Below are 14,206 nucleotides of genomic sequence, written 5' to 3'. Positions count from 1 at the left end.
GAGAGAAAATAGGTTCCTTCTATTGGTACGTTCTTGCAACATAAACAGGAACCAACAACTAGAAATAATGCATCACAAGGCCAAGTATAAGGAAAATAACTATGTTGCTTACTTGAATAAACCTAAACAAAACCAACACTTTATCAAGTGTACCCTCTAATTCTTCTTCAGATGTACCCTTGTTGCCAGCACGAAGCTTCTCATCCAGAAATTTTGCGATCAGTTCAGCTGGCCTATTCTGTTATATGAAAAATAGCAAAAGAAGCTTTTATTAATTAATAATTTGGATTGAGCAATATCCATGAAACATCAAATTGAGCAGGGGTAAATTACTTTTAATTAGTGAATGGTTCATATATTGTATCTCAAATTGTGGCAGTATGGCACAAGTTTATGATTAATCAGTGTCAGGTACTTTAAGTGACTCTGGAGATTATTACCACGAAATATAGATGCAAATGGAGCAAGGATAAAGTTAACATTAAAAACGTTGCATTTTTCCTGTTAGTAAATGGTAGGGGTCATAGGCGAATGGCCATAAAAATTAGCTAGTCAGAAGAATTGAAAAATAAGGCAGTTTGAAAGTTCAGGTTTAGCATCAAATACATTAAAAATATTATCAGCCTGGAACTAATTCAGCAATCATAAAGGTCTGACAGTAATAGCAAAAATGTATGAAAGACCCATAACCAATCAGGTTTGCTGCCAACAGATTCATCTGCGCCTTTGGTATAAGACAGACTACAAATAATCTATTGTGAGTGCCAACAAGGTTCTCATTTTCTCTTATAGAAGAAAGATAAATCTTATTGAAGGAGCAAAGGATGCCATTAGCTATGATGCTAACAACACAATTGACATACAAGCAAAAAAGAGCTGTCTCCAGCTGTGTGATATGAGAACTGAGGCATCTCTACAAAAATCAGTTTTAGTTTCTGGCAAAAGAATAAAAGAACAGTTTACTAAGTAATTGGCTAGGAGAAATTTGTTAACCGGCATAAACCAGAATCTACAGGAAATGGAAATTAAGCATCAGAAGAAAGCTGCCAGAACAGGAGACTACAAAAGGAATAACTTAATCAACCTATAGCACAGCTTGGTTTTCAGCACATTTTTTAGCAGTATGGTGGTTATTCACCACCACCTGGAATTGAACCCATGACCTCTCCCCTGGAGAGTTGGGTGCCAACCAGCGAAGCTAACAGCTGTTTGTAGCTTGGGTTTCATCACATAATTTTAAATGAATACACAAGAGATTAACAAACACAAAAGTTGTCACCTGCACAATTTCCTAGGACATCTAAATGAAAAGAGTATTCAAGAGAAACCACAATGTTCCACTGAACCAAATAGCATTCCAAAAAGACTATATATAGCAGTGTGTCTGTATTTTTTTGGCACAATAGAATAACTTAGTAGCAAATTCCTTCAGACTGCTCAAGATCTCTTACAATATTCTAAAAAATTCCAACTTCACTTCCATATTACACCAATATGAAAGTGACTAACAAGAAGCACAAGAAAACAAAAATTAGAAAACAGATAAAGTAGCTGTCATTAAGCAATCATGGTGGAAGCATGCACAGACCTGACGAAGGTTAATGAGATGCTCAAATGAATCCTTTATAGTATTTGAAAAAGCTTCATTTCTGAAGAAACTTTCTTCCCAAATTGTATCAAGAGATGCTTTAAACTCTAAGAGATAGGAAACCAAATCTTTGTCTTTCTCTTCATCCATAATAATACCTTGCCCAGAACCCCGAACATACGAGCTAAGAGCTTGTCTTAACAACTCCAGAGCATTAACCCTCTGAAAGAGCATGTACATTCTCTGAAGGTCGTTGACTCGATTTGCTTCCATGAGCATTGTAAATCCCTAAACATTAAAACTACAGCTATTAGCAGGGCTGACTGTGAAAACAATGGAAAGGGTTTTGCAAATTTAATTAAAAAGCTAAAGCAAAAAGAAGGTGGAACAGGCATCACCTTGTCAAGAATTGCAGATGTGTGTCGCTCAAGGAGTTGCTTTTCAGCAGTTGCTACAAGGGGCTTCCTCGTATTTGCATCTAAGTAGAGCAAGCATCTTTCATGTTCCTCATGTAGCCTTGACTGCAAGTTTGCACCAATGAATTTTTTTTAGCCAGATATGAAATCATGAATGACAGTGCCTAGAAGTCAAATTAAACATATTAAAGATAAAAGAAGAAAATATACAAGAGAAGAGCAAATTACCTCCACATGCTTCAAATAGTCTGGAACATCTGATTGTTGCATATATTTCACACCTTCAGCAGCATAAAACTCAGAAGTGCATTCCAGAAAGGGCTTTTCAAAGCTCTCTGTGTAAATTCCAAGAGCCGTGAACATCTTTAAAAGATGACTGAGCAGTGTCCTATCGATAGCTTCACCTAATCTGATCAAAAATAAAACAACATTAGATGGTAACAAAGGAATTATAGTGACAATCAACACAATATAGCACAAGGATGTACATCTAGTTTAAAAAACAGAACTTTTAATAGCAAGCCTTAATTACATGGGGTCATTTCCCATCTTTAGACACTACTGGTTTAGCTTTAGTCAAAACAACCCCCCATATTTCACAATGAAATTTCAGTGGATTTAAAGAAGATTGATCCTCATTCTCAAAAAGTAGTCACCAAACCAAAAATCATCATAGAAAGTAAAGAACAGCAAAAAAGCTGCAGTAACAGGATAATAAGCTCTATCACTCCTAGATGGTGTTCATTGCTCATCACAACTCTCAAGAAGCTTACAGAAAATAAATAGACAAAAGTTTCATGCCAAGCTGTCTCCAAGATAAGCGTGAGCAAACTTCATGCATATTCCACCAGTATCTATGGCTTATTCCAGTTTGTGTGTTATGGAGAGGTACTCAAAAAAGTATAATATAATATAATGAAAAATAAATGGAAACAAAATTTAAAAACAGTGAAAGCAAACCAACTATGAAACAATTTAAAATGCATACTTTATTCTAAGTTAGCCAATTAGGTGCCTCCTGGGTTACCTGGTAGTTGATACATCACGAGGCGATAACAAGATGATCCTCCTTTAGTTCATACATGTTACACATTCATTAAATTACTTATTGAGAAGAAACATCTAACATAATATGTGATACACAAGTTGCATAGGTTGCATCACAGAGGGCTCAGATTATATATCTTCAGCACTCATTAAAGAAGTGAGTGATTCATTGCACCTAAAATCCTCATGCTGTAGATTAGGCTTGAAGCTCAGGTTGTTTATAAAGTCTCTTTGTGCATGATGGCCATAAGATGGTAACAACATTTCTTGACCATCAAGACATAAGGATGACAAGTTGACTTGAGAGCAAATACTTGTCAAAACAACACTATCAGGATTCAGGATGTACAGCAAGCTGTTCACAACACGTCTTAAAGAAATTGTATCAAAGGTTGGATCACAGCATTAAATTTACAAAAAATAATATCTCAAATGAGATATGCCACAACAATTTTTGCTAGTAATGAGTTCATTGATTTTTTGTTAAAATTGTTCTCTTGAAGAAACATTTCTTCTAAATTTAATGGAGAACAAAGATTAAATGCATATGAATAACACGGGTTATTGAATAGACAGCATTTTTTATATAACTTGAAGGACCAATAATGTTATAGTATTTCATACAGAGAAGGAACATTGAACAAAGGGAACTTGACATGCAGTCTTGTTATGATTTAATAATTATAGCATAGTCCTGACTTATTTAATTAAATCAGATCTGCCAAGTCACTAAATGTCAATCGTAACTCATAGCCCTTAAGGGCCTGTTTGGATACATCTATTTTCTGTGGTATTTTATGGGAATCAGGTGCTCCATGGAAATTCTAAACTGCAAGGGGAAAATTTTCAAAACAGCTGTTTGGGTAAGCTGTACGGTGGTTATAAAACAACCATGGTCAATAGCAGATTCCATAGGTACAGAAAAATAATAAAGGCCTGTTTGGATGGTTGGGCCTAAAATCCCTTGGTATTTCTGGGTTGGGCCATCACAACCACCAAAAGCATTGGAAAATTATAGGCTGGGTAGGCCTATGTTTACAAGTACCCAAGACTACCTTTTGAATGGGCTGGCCCGAATTCCATAGGACAGGTCATTTTTTTCTTCCTATGGGATTTGGGCCAACCCATTCAAAAGGTAATCTGCGTACTTGTAAACATGGGCTTAGCCCAACCTATAATCCAACATTTTTGGTGGTTGTACTGGTCCAACACACATATCTCAAGGGATTTTGGGTCCAACCATCCAAATAGGCCCTAGTTATTCTTTTTTCCCACATATTGTGGGACAAAGCCCTCCTACTCCCCAAGCCTATCCATTCCTCTAATCCACTCCAAACACTCCAAAGGGAACCCCTTCCTTCAAACACCTCATTATCGAGGATTGCCAAAAAGAATGATAGCCATGTATCTTGCCACCATCCAAAGAACCCCCTCCTAGGAGGTCTTTATCTCTATCCATGGCTATCAATTATTGTAGCCCACTCCCAACCCCATCCCACTAGCCATGCATCTCTTTTCCCACTTCTAGTCCCGCCTGGATCTCCCACCCTTCTTTTCTCTCTTGTGTGTGAGAAGTAGATAAGGACATGGGAAGTTCAAATGTGTAGAAAGGGATAATGGAGGGAAGAAGGGAGAGCTATGATCAATGAAACAGTCTTATTAATCCATTTATATGCTGAATAAAATATTTAATTTTTTTATGTTTTGAAGGTAAATTCAAATTTTTTTTAACAAATTTAAAGCCTCTTTGATTAGTACAACTTAGCAGCCAATTCATAAAAGTGAGTTGATTATAAATAATGAAATCAAATTATATAATACATCATGTATCTTTTGGTTTAATCTAGCCCAACACAAGCAGAAATGTTGTGCTTAATCTTTTATTTTCTTGACTTTAATTTTAAGTCTTGGAGCAATTTTAAGATACAAATGTAATTAATTGATTGAGAAGAAAAGAAGATTTTAAGTTGGTTTGATAATGGGTTTATAGTGCAGCAGTACATGTAAAATTTAACTTTTGCTAGGGTTCTGGACATCTGGTTCTGATTTCAGCTGTTTTAATTGTTTTCCTTAATTTTTTATGATCAACTAAACACCAAATGGCTAAAGATTCTCCAGTAAAGTTTTTTCATAGGATCTTGTTGCACTATTACACAATTCATCTAGTTTCATAATCATTGGGTAATATGTGCCAGTGCATCCAAACAGGCCCTAAAATGGAATCTCATTCTCCACCTACGCAAGAAATGTTAAGTATAAAGATGATGCTTAATGTCCTCGCTTCAATCTATCGAAAGTGAACAGCTAGTGAAGGAAGATAGGAGTCTTGCTAAAAAAAGGTATAAGCCATTAAAAATAATAATGATGAGGTCGCAAATTGTCTAATGAAATCTGATGTCCAGCCTCTTCTAGAAAAAGGAGGGAGCAATAGTTTGCTATATGTGTTTTAGAAACCTGTGGCCAAGTAATGGAGATGGTTGAGGAGAAAAAGGAGGGAGGAAGGAAGAAAAAGGAGGGAGGGAGGAAGGGTGGGCACAAGAATATAGTGGACAGCCTTTGTGGTCCTATATTATACATCCTTCATCTTGCATTACTTTGATTTTTCCCCTTGTTGATGTTAGCATTCCTTGAATACTGTCTTTTGTTATGCCTACAAGTTGGTCTGGCAACATCCTTCCCCATATTAATCCAATCCTAGCTATAAGTGATAATCCTAAGATACAGATCTGCCTAATAATCCTAATTTTTCATTACTAGAAGCTACATTTGCTAAAAAAAGGTTCAATTCAAGAAACCATATACCATCAAAAAGCATAGATGAATTTCCATTCCACATTGCATACAAAAACACATGAGTATTCCCTAGTATGTGATTAGCATACAAATTTGAAGATTCAAAAATTTGAACATACCTTTCCCTCTCAATTAACCTCAAAAGGCCAGTGACAATCTTATGTTCAACTTCAGAACATAAAGAGAGATGCTTCCGAAACAATTGCAACCCCATGTCCCACAATGACCGAACATTTGGGGTTTGCTTGACATAAGTTCTATCAAGATATAAGGCTATACCACGTATCATCAAGATCTGGTCACAAAAATCCTGCCAGCATTTTTCTACCAATGATAAAAATACAACCAAGTCAGGGCTCTGGCCAACCAATGAGGATAGTGTTGCCGAAATATGTACTTCACATTCCTTCTGGATACGTTGATAAAGATTTCCTCCCATCTTGTGTAGGCAAAGATCACTGACAGCCTGTGTTGATAAAAGGAAAAAATGATCACTCTACATCATAAATAAAAAAAGAGACATCATGGCTTACAGAACAAGCTAACATTGGAAAAACCACCTGATAAAGCTTTTCAGAGTCGCATGGATCTGGCTGCTTCAAAAATATAGCTGTAATAGCAGACTTCAATGTTGCCCATGTATCCTCTTCAAAATTTGTTGGCAGAGTTGGCTTACCTATATAAAAACAAACACAAAATAATATCAAATTGTTAGAATAAAAACTAGAACAAGGAAATTTTAAAGAAGTTTAGGGATCATGAATGAACGAGCAAGTTTATAAATAAGGTGATGGGCCTCTTAGTGTGAATAATATGCGCTCCTCAGTTTATACTCTGTTTCTACATTAAATTTCTGATTTAGTTTCTTCTGATGCAACTAATATTTATACAATAAATAAGAAATCAAAAACACAAAGTTAATTATACATGTCAACATTGTCAATGGTACATAAATGAAAAAAGAAAAATCAAAGCAGTGGAACATAGACCAGATAAAGGAAAAAAAAGGATTACATGTTAATCATACACAAACACAGTGTTACCAGACTTTTTGGTTATTGCCGGTCATACAAAAATGAATTTCTGTTTTTCCATTAACGATACTGTTACTAACAAGCCTTATACCAACTTTTCCGGGTAAGTTTTTTTTCTTTATGACTACCGCATGCACATATAACATGACATCTTAGTGATATTCCAAATTGTGATATAAGTAAATAAATGAATACTTTTTTGCACTAAAGAAGGGAAATTAGTGCTTTAAAGTACATAAAAATACACTTATCCCCACCAGTTGGGGTCAGCAAATCAATTCATGAATGTTTGTAATATATTACATTAACAACTAGCATGTTTCATGAGGAGCCATCTCTAGCATATGGTAGATGCACATAAACTATGGCATTTGAACTGGCATACTGGCCCACCCGCCCCCGCTTTTATTGAAACAGGATGGAAAATGAGTCTGTAGCTGGGTTGGATAATTGCACGAAAGGGCTTGCTGGCGCTCCTTTTTCTCCCTCTAGAGGGGCAGGATAAAGGATGTGGAACAAGTCCTCGTGGTCCTACCACCTTGAGCTTCACAGACTTTCACCACTATGACACCATTTGCTCGAAGAAGGGGTAGCCGGGGTTACCATTCTATGCTATGAACTATGAACTAAGTGTAAACTAAGATAAACTAAAGCAACTGAAGAGAAAGATAAAATAAAGAAACTGATAGGCATTCAATTGGTGAAAGGCCTATCCATAGAGTTACATTCTAATAAGTATACAATCTATTTTTAACGACCAAGCAACCACCTACTTCTATTGTTGACACCTATCTCTACCTGATCCCCACTTTTCTCTAGCGCTTTCAGTTGCTAGTTCCAATCATTTTCTACTTTCCACGTTCTGGTAACTGCCCTTTATCATATTGTAACTCTTCCACCAGACCAACAGTTTAAAATCCATGGGTCACCATACCTGATCGGCCCCAAGCCCGATATTTAGCATTTGGACAAGTCCTCTATGCTCGGTCCATACCCTTGATTGGTGCTTCTAACGATTATTCAGCCTGAATCCTTTCCACCGGGCCTATCAAATGTCATATGGCAGTTTAATTACTTCGAATCATTCCCTTCAATCCATTCAGCCTGTCCGCATGGTGCAGTATGGATAAATCCATAATCAAAGCTCCAGCATCTCAGTGTTTGGTTTTTAGATCATCCTAGTCACTGACTCTGAGTGCTTGGTCCAAGAGTCTTTAATCATTGCTTTGTTCTGGTACTGCCACATGGCCGCACGCATGTTAATCCTTGGCCATCATTATTAGTCAAGATGTGGTATTGATAGAAAAAGTAAACATGTCCTCTAGATGAACTCCTTATATTTTGAACCAATGAATAAGTCTACAATCTTCCTTCTTTTATGTATTTTATTTTCATATGACAAGGAAAATTTTAGCTTACATGGTACAATTGTACACCTGCATATTAATTAGCATATATGTTGAAACTTGAAAGAGCTCATTCTGTCCAAAGAAACCAAGAGTTCGAGAAATACGTTCATGAAACGAGGTATTAAGGATCAGCAAGATAAGAAAGAAGTTCACAGGCAGCCATAGTTGTGACTCAACAAACTTATAGAGTAATTTCCTCATAAAATATATGGTCTGTATTTGATACCATATAAATGCATATATAAATTGGTGTGATGGAATTTGATATTAAAGTCATAGATTGCATTACTAAATGGACAAAGATTGATGCTAGCCTAGCACTGATACCATGATAAACCTCTGAGAGATAGATAGAGAGAGAGGAAGCGATGTTTTAGGCTCATGTCAACTGGATACACATCTTATGCTTGATTTTATATTTTATATAAAAAAAGGAAAGAAAGAGATAAAGGGAAAGAAAGGGAAAGACATGAGCCACATGGTTGTCTTAAAAGCCAATGGTTAAATAAAAGGATGAGAAATAAAGGTGAATTGACTGAAAGAAGTGAAGAAAAGAGGGACAGAAAAATACATAACACAAGGAGAAAGATCATTGTTTTTTTTTTTTTTTTTGGTTGGAGGGGCGCACACAGATAGAGAGAGAGAGAGAAAGAGAGAGTTTGGACAAACTCAAATGTTAAAGGACCAAATGCAGAATTGTACACAGGTAGAATGCACAGCTACAGCACCTATAGTACACTTGGCCATGTAAAAGATTACCATGTAGTTTCTCAAACAGGAAAACCGATGCAATGCACAAGCAAATGAAATGGTTTAGCAAGGGTTAACTAGACAGAATCAATGTAGTAAACGCATTGCATGTCATGCATCCTAAGATGAGCTTATGTTCATAGATCTTAAAAAAAGGGAATAAAGCCTTGATATTGTACTTTTTAACTAATAGTAGATGCATTTGTTGTTCGTTTAGAGAAAGGGATAAAAAGGAAGAGGAGGGAGGAAGGGTGGAAGGGGGATAGAGTGAGAGAGAGAGAGAGAGAGAGAGAGAGAAATAAAAATGAGGTCTGCCTAGTTTAATATCTAAAAGATTAAAAAGAAAAGAGGAAGAAACGAGTTACTTCAATGTTTTATATTGCCCTTGTTGACTGCGGTCGTTTGTTGTATCCTTAATTGTTTCTTATCTTATGACAAAAACTACGCACGCACGCACAAAGAGAGATGGGGGAGGAAGAAGAAAGAGGGAAAAAAGAGCAAGATGCAAACATTTTCCCCCAAATGTCAAATACTCCAGTTGAAAAAATTGGATCTCGTCATTTAACTCACTCTAAATAATGTTCTGATATAGCAGGATTTATTCAACCTATGACCATTAAAACTACCATTTCTCAAAAACAAAAAAAGGACTCCAAATAACAAAATGATCTTACGCTTCTCTGTTTCAAAACAAGTCCCCACACCAAAACAAAAATTGAAAGACCTTGTTGTAAGCGGTTCTATACTGATATGACCCTCTTGGATATACCCTAAAATTCAGCCCTTTGATAGATCTGAAAGTGCATCGGAGAAAAAAAATCTCTAAAATAAAATTTGCCTCATCTCCCTACCTCTCTCTTTTCTTCTAACCTTGTAAGATAAAACCACTCATAATTTTCTTTTCTCCAATTCATTTAAAAGAATTATTTTTCAGAAATCAAACTTTCTGAAATGACTTCTTAAATAACTACCTACCTTTTTTGCTCTTTAATTTTTCCTATCAGTTCTTCTCCTTTTGCTCTATTTCTCTTCTCTTTCCTCGTCTACTAATTTGAAATGATTTCAACATGCTCTAGAAAATTAAATTACATTTAAATATCCAAAAATAACATTTAGATTACACTTAAGAAATACATAGCAACTAGCATATGTAATCTGTTTCCATTGCAACACTACATGACTGCATACTATATCCTTCTCCTGGCTAATTAGACTACTCATAGCTTCAAGAACATATTAGTCCAAACTCCAAATCCTAGTTTCTTGAGCTTTAAAGAACTTTTAATTTTGACAAATAGTCATATCTAGACAGGCATTATTGTATTGTCAACATTTGTCTCAAGATTTCTTTTGTTCCTTCGACATGGCATATAGGCTTTAAACATTCACATACATCCTTGATGCATAAGAGTTCTCATTACATGAAAAGTAAAATTATGCATGTTGGAGAGATGGATATACTATATTCTCACTCTATAGAAGATTCCCAGCATTGAAACCAACAAAGAAAGCATTGCTACACCAGATGTTATTTGAAGAAGTGCACTAAGAAAAACCTGATAGTTATAACTTGTAATCTGGAAATTAGAATGAAATATTTTATAAAAATCTATATGTCCATCTCCTCAATTTCTCTGAGCCTTGAATCTTTTATTAAATCATAACTAGCATAGCAAGCCAGCACTTAAAAGGTTCTTTCTCTTACTGGCTGAACAAAGGCAGTGGACAAATAGATGGATGTGCTCAAGGCAAATGAAAAAAAAAAAACTAAATTAAATTGCAAAATAATTTTTCTCATCAGGATTAGGTTTTAAGAGAAAAATGGTAATCAATTAAATGATATTGCATCCAAATAAAATTATAAAGACACCATTAAAGAGACTGCTCTGAGTCACTGCACTGAAAGACTGATCAAGAACAGAACTGATGTCAAAGATGAACCTTCTACAGAACCAGCAAGTATACAAGTAATAAAAGATCAGTGGCTTAACACTGTACTTCCAAGATCTGAGGACCAAAAATAGAATGCAGATCTTTAAAAATTAAAAGTAGAAAGCACTATAAGTATTTCAGTAACCATGCCAGTGCTTGCCTGAATTAAACAAAGCAAAGAACCGCATTCTTTAAAAAAAAAAAAACTTCAACATTATTCACAGAAAGCCTAGGTGACAAGCAACTAGCAAGGAACTCCTATGAATCTTCCCAAGTGTTATAGATCAACCTGGGCCAGTCTGCAAGTATGAGCCATGCCCCGGAGCATAAAACCGAGGTACAAGCCTGATCGCCACCGTGAATTTTCCGGTTTTAAATGGAAGGAATCATAGATTCAATTTCCTTAGGAAAAAATACGCATATCATAGGATTAAATTAGTTATTCACATAAGAGAATAGGCAAAGATTATAAAATGATCAATTAAGGAGACATTTGTATGCAACAAATGCAGGTGAAGCAAATAAATGCTTGCCATAGAACCACCAGCAAAGTCACGAACAACAGAAGTAATGGCAAAGAAGATTCTCCTACATGGGCGAGTCAAATATTAGTGGCTGAACCGGCACCTGAGATGTCAGGACCAAAAACTAAGGGATTCCCAATCTTTGAAATTAAGAAGTAGAAAACGCTATGAGGATTCCAGCTACAGTGCCAGTCTGAATCGCATAGAAAAATTGCATCCTTACAGGGAACTTTAAAATTTTTGTTGTAACCCTAGGTGAAGACGAACCCAGCAAAAACTCCTAGGAATGCTCCCCAAGGAATATAAATCAACCTGGTTCAGACTCCGAATAAAAAAACACCGCTCGGGGGATATAACTGAAGTATAAGAAGAAGAACATGCGCCACTTACCATTGTGGATTTCCAGTTTTAAATCCAACAAAGCACAGAATCCAAAACCCCCACTAAAATTAGGATTATAATGGGATTAAAAGAGAAATTCACGTAGAGAGAATAAGAACAGATTATTGAAATGATCGATGAAGAGGAAATCTTTACGAGGTTGGATAAACAATCAGATCTTTGGCGCCCGATCCATCTGGAATCGAAGCGAGGAAAGAACCAACGAAAAAGGAGCGACCTTTAACGAGCTTGATCACTAGCTGCTTCTTAGTCGACGGCTGAGGAGGGGTGGCCTTCTTCCTGGAGAGGTTGGCGGCGACGCCGGTGGTCGTGATGGCAGTGGATGCGCCCGCCTTAAGGTCCTCCTGGTCCAAGAGCATGGAATCCTCCTCCTCGGCGGACTGGGCGGCGGCAGGGTCGTAGCGGGTGGGATGGACATGGAGACCATTCTTCTCCCTCTCGACGGAGACGGCGGCGGCGGCGGCGGCGGCGGCCGGCTGGCACTTGGCCTTCTTCATGGAGGAGGAGGTGGTGACGGAGGGGGAGAGGGGGCTTCCGATGAGTCCGCCGGATGAGCTGCTGCCGTGGGTGGTGCTGCCGCCGCCGCTGCTGCCGCTGGAGAAGGGCCGCTTTGCGTGAGTCATCAATCAATCCACGAAGCGCATGGCGAGGATTCGGAAGAGGAGAAGGGGAGGGGGGAGAGAGAGCGCTCCGAGGCGGAGATCGGGGTAGAGGGGATGAGGGCTGAGGGTAGGGGAGGAATGGGGGAGGGAGAGAGAAAAAAAGAAAAGAAAATGCCCGATTCGATCCGCTTTTATTCGAGGGGAAATAGACTGGGTTAGGCGCCTGGGCCCAGCAGGAGCCGGGTTTCGGGACAGGTTTCAAGCCGGCGCGAGGACACCGACACCGCACCTAATTGGCTCTGTTTATGAGTTTATAATTGTGGTTGCAGGACTGGGAGCGTGGAACCCGTCCGATGATGGCCGTACAGAGACGAGACGTGATGCTACTAAATTAAATTTTTTATCAATTTACAGTTAATTTTTAAAAAAATTATTAAAATAATATTCTCTTAAAATTATTTACTAAAATACCATGTAAATTATTTTTTGATAGGATGATTTTCTATGCCACCACATCCGTCTCACCGTCAGCTGAAAGATAAATGGATCAAAAAATGAACCATTTTTTGAAAAAAATATTTTTTTAAAATTATTTATAAAAATATCATGCAGAAAAAAATAGTTCTTTGATAGGATGACTTTCTACGCCATCTCACCGATCTGATTATCAGCCGGAAGATAAGCAAACCAAAAAATGAGTCACCTTTTGAGAGGACGACTCTATACGATAGGGCGACTTTATAAATCGCCCTATCATAAAACGACTTTATATATTATCTAAGATTATATATTATGATAATATTATATTATAATATAATAATATATTATATTAATATATATAATATATAAAAATATATTATATTATTATAAGATATTATATAACTATTATATTTTATTATTCTATGTATATCATTATAATATATTATCATATATTATATTATTATATTAGTATTTATAATATTATATTATAAAATATTAATATATATTATTGTTATACATTATTATATAATATTATATTATATTATTATATATTATAATATAATATTAATATTAATATATTATATATTATAATATATTATACTCTATTATTATAGAATTATAGTATTATATCAATATGTAATATAATATATTTTATTATTATATATTATTTTATTTATTCTAACATATTATATTATATTGTTATATTATTATTTATAATATTATATTATAAAATATTAATATATAATATTATTTTACCATTATATATTATTATAATATAATATATATGAAATTATAGTATTATATTATATCAATATCTTATATTAATATAATATATATATATATATATTATATAATATAATTATATATAATAATATAGTATAATATATTATATTATTATATATTATATTATTATATTATATTAGATAAATATTATATTATATTATATTTTGATTAAAGGTATATTAGAAATTAACTAATTATCTTAGAAATGATAGACAATCCCAAACTCTAACCATATAACTTTTATCAAGATCAATAATTTATTTTTTATGCAACTAATAAAAATTGTAACATGTGCTTTCAGATGAAAAAAATTTATAATATTAATTTTAAAATAATATAATTCAATAGTTGATTATAAATTTTTTTAGCAAAAAAAATATATAAGTATCATAACTATCAAGAGGCGTATATCAAGATACTGGGACTTCCTCTGTGTCCATCTCTTG

General features: G+C 35.4%; 1 protein-coding gene across 1 annotated transcript in view; it reads right to left on the bottom strand.

The window, feature by feature from the left end:
- The window catches only part of LOC105046728 (cullin-4), a 30,409-nt gene extending 17,756 nt beyond the window's left edge, over positions 1–12,653 (bottom strand). Inside the window, exons 1-7 of the mRNA XM_010925411.4 lie at positions 12,113–12,653; positions 6,405–6,520; positions 5,964–6,310; positions 2,233–2,413; positions 1,987–2,109; positions 1,589–1,876; positions 113–238 (exon numbers count right to left, since the gene is read on the bottom strand). Of these exons, the coding sequence (XP_010923713.1) occupies positions 113–238; positions 1,589–1,876; positions 1,987–2,109; positions 2,233–2,413; positions 5,964–6,310; positions 6,405–6,520; positions 12,113–12,518 (1,587 nt within the window). The 5' untranslated portion in view covers positions 12,519–12,653. The remainder of the gene's footprint in view (positions 1–112; positions 239–1,588; positions 1,877–1,986; positions 2,110–2,232; positions 2,414–5,963; positions 6,311–6,404; positions 6,521–12,112) is intronic.
- Between the last annotated feature and the right edge of the window lie 1,553 nt (positions 12,654–14,206).

Source organism: Elaeis guineensis, chromosome 6 (assembly GCF_000442705.2).
Source record: "Elaeis guineensis isolate ETL-2024a chromosome 6, EG11, whole genome shotgun sequence".
Taxonomy (NCBI): Eukaryota; Viridiplantae; Streptophyta; class Magnoliopsida; order Arecales; family Arecaceae; genus Elaeis; species Elaeis guineensis.
Note: the sequence above shows the minus strand (reverse complement) of the source record. Positions and strands in the feature narration are given on the sequence as shown.